The following is a 2,640-nucleotide window of genomic DNA, read 5'->3' on the forward strand; positions in this document are numbered from 1 at the left end:
CTAACGTTTTTAATGGCGCCGATTCGATTTCGGCAAGGGCGGATTAACGTTTATTTCGTGACGGTACCACAGAATGAAAACTCGACCCTCACATGTAGGTTAGCTTAAACTCGACTGGTTAGAATAGTGTGGTTACCTCTAGAATAACCCCACACAAGTCAGATATGACCCTATATATAGATGATAGGATAGAATACAAAAAAGGAAAAAATTACTTGTTCCTACAATAAACTCTGTGAGAATTTGAATGAACATATACAGGAGATGAGTCACCAAAATCTTGCTTGAAAACAATTTTAAAAAATCTAGAAAGGCCTTGAATAAAATTTTAGCGTCTTAACACATTGTCAACTTGTTAATTAAAACCACCTTTAACATATAGACTCAGATTGAGCAACATGTGGAGTTTAAATTAATTAGAAAGGGGTAAAGCAATTAAATCAAATTATAAAATTAGGGAATAAACATTAATTGAAGGAAATAAATTGACCTTAAATGGTGGCCTTATTGGAATTCTATCATTCAGCCATGTGTTCAAGCATCCACAGTTATCGTATGGTAACTTATGGCTTTATAAATATCCATGTTTATTAATGCAGATATGTAAATAAATAAGTGTTGACCTCACACATTTTGAAACAAAATATATGACCTGTATCCTCAGGGACAGAACACGATTTATATTCTCACAATTTAATATTTTTTATAAAACCGTTTCAGGACTGCATTGGTTTCATCCTCTGGTTTAAAACCACCAGAGGCAGTATTGTCATGTTGTCATGCTCCCTATAACATACAGCATGGAGAGTTCATACAAGTCTTGATTTTATCTGTTCCTAATTCTGGAAAATCTCCCTCCAGAGACACTCCTATTTCCCCTCCTATAGTTCTAACATACCCCCACCTTCTCATACTGCACATAAATATCTCCTTATATTGAGGTAAGCACTTGATTAGTTGCCAGTGGACACTCTAGGATACAAGTTGTATATAGTAACCTATAGAGAGTAGTTGTGCATAATGCCATAAAAAATATATTAATTTTATCTTGCACGACTCTGCGGTCGCAAATTTGTAAGTCAAGATTAGCTTTCCTTATTCGGCTCTGCTATGAACAGTCACTCTTTCTATTTGAGGACGGCCAATATAATAAATATCAATATAAAAAATAATAACATACTGACCTGTTGTAACATTCGGCAGTTATGGCGGCCCCGTAGCTAGCGGCGTAGAGGAGCGGTGGTGGCGTGGACAAGGCAGGGGAGAACCCCGCGATCTTGGCGAAGGTTAGCTCCCTCCCGTCCGGGCACTGCCCTGCAACACAACACGACACATTGAGGCTTTTGTTTAATATATCGTCTTTTCAAATGTATATCAGGAGTAAGGAAATAGCTCCTTTCAAATAGGCATGACAGAATGAATTTTAGAGTGCGCCAACTTCAAGGTCAACGCCTTTGTAACTCATACTAACTAAACCTAAACGTTTCCTATTTTTAAAATTTAAAAAAATAAGTGATACTTAATAAGTAAAAATATTTAACACTATATACCTATATAACTAGTAAATTTGATGTTACTTATACAATGGAATGGCACAGACAACAGAAGAATCTACCCATTGATAGAACTCCAATTATTTTTGTATACTAATGATACATTCGTACTTATATCAGCGTTAAATAATAGTAACATTAATAAATTTGTAACATAGAACCCCTAGAAAAATTTAATCGCTCTATTGATGCATAATAGTCACCCTATGAAGTCTCCGGAAAAAAATAAGGATCAATTTTTTTCTCCAAACTGAAATTTTAACTGAGGGGCATAAAAATGAAAAAAAAACAATGAAAAAATTGTATCTACTAAAATCCTGTTCACAAAACATACTCAGCGGCCCGTTGTATGCTACTTGAAACTTGTTAATATGATATTTCTATTTTTCTTGGACTTAAATGGTGTGTTTATTGCTCTTTTTAGAAAAAAACATTACTCAGAAAGAATCCTATGGTCATGGAAATTAGAAAGTATGTTTTAGACAAAGTCTGAAAAATGGAATCTTGTCATTTTTCCACTGGACCGTTCATAGAAATTTGTAAAAAATTAGAATAAGACATAAATAGAAAAAGTAAAAATACCACAAAAAATATGAGATGATGGTTGGGGGAGGGAGGGGGTGCGGTCAAAATATAGCCCGAATAAGTTGAAATAACGTATTTCATAGTGCCAACGTTTCGGCCACAATTTCTAGCCTTCATCAGGGCTGCTAGTAGCGAATCAGACAGCAAGTATAGGAGCACTCGGTTGTCTGATTCGCTACTAGCAGCCGTAATGAAGGCTGGAAATTCTGGCCGAAACGTTGGCAATATTAAATACGTTATTTTAACTCATTTGTCTTATACTCGTATTTTTACCGCACCCCCCCCCAACCATCTTCTCCTATCATCATTATGTACTGCAAAAACTTTAAATTTTGTTTTAAATGTTTGAGCAGGGGAGATAAAAAGTGAGGATGTATATTAGGAAAAATATAAACAAGATATCTTCTAGATATTCAACGGAGAATTAAAAGAAAAATACTGATTTAATTTTGCAGAATTTAGCAGTTTGATTTGACAGAAGGCCCAATTGTTGATCTGTCGT

At 34.9% G+C, this 2,640-nt stretch overlaps 1 protein-coding gene across 1 annotated transcript in view; it reads right to left on the reverse strand.

The window, feature by feature from the left end:
* LOC106684239 (uncharacterized) overlaps positions 1-2,640 on the reverse strand; it is a gene marked incomplete in the record, with an annotated part of 128,089 nt that overhangs the window by 48,906 nt on the left and 76,543 nt on the right. The window contains 1 exon segment of the mRNA XM_067051208.1: positions 1,185-1,314. Within this exon segment, the coding sequence (XP_066907309.1) occupies positions 1,185-1,314 (130 nt within the window).

Source organism: Halyomorpha halys, unplaced genomic scaffold (assembly GCF_000696795.3).
Source record: "Halyomorpha halys isolate HHAL.00 unplaced genomic scaffold, Hhal_1.1 Scaffold559.1, whole genome shotgun sequence".
Lineage (NCBI taxonomy): Eukaryota > Metazoa > Arthropoda > Insecta > Hemiptera > Pentatomidae > Halyomorpha > Halyomorpha halys.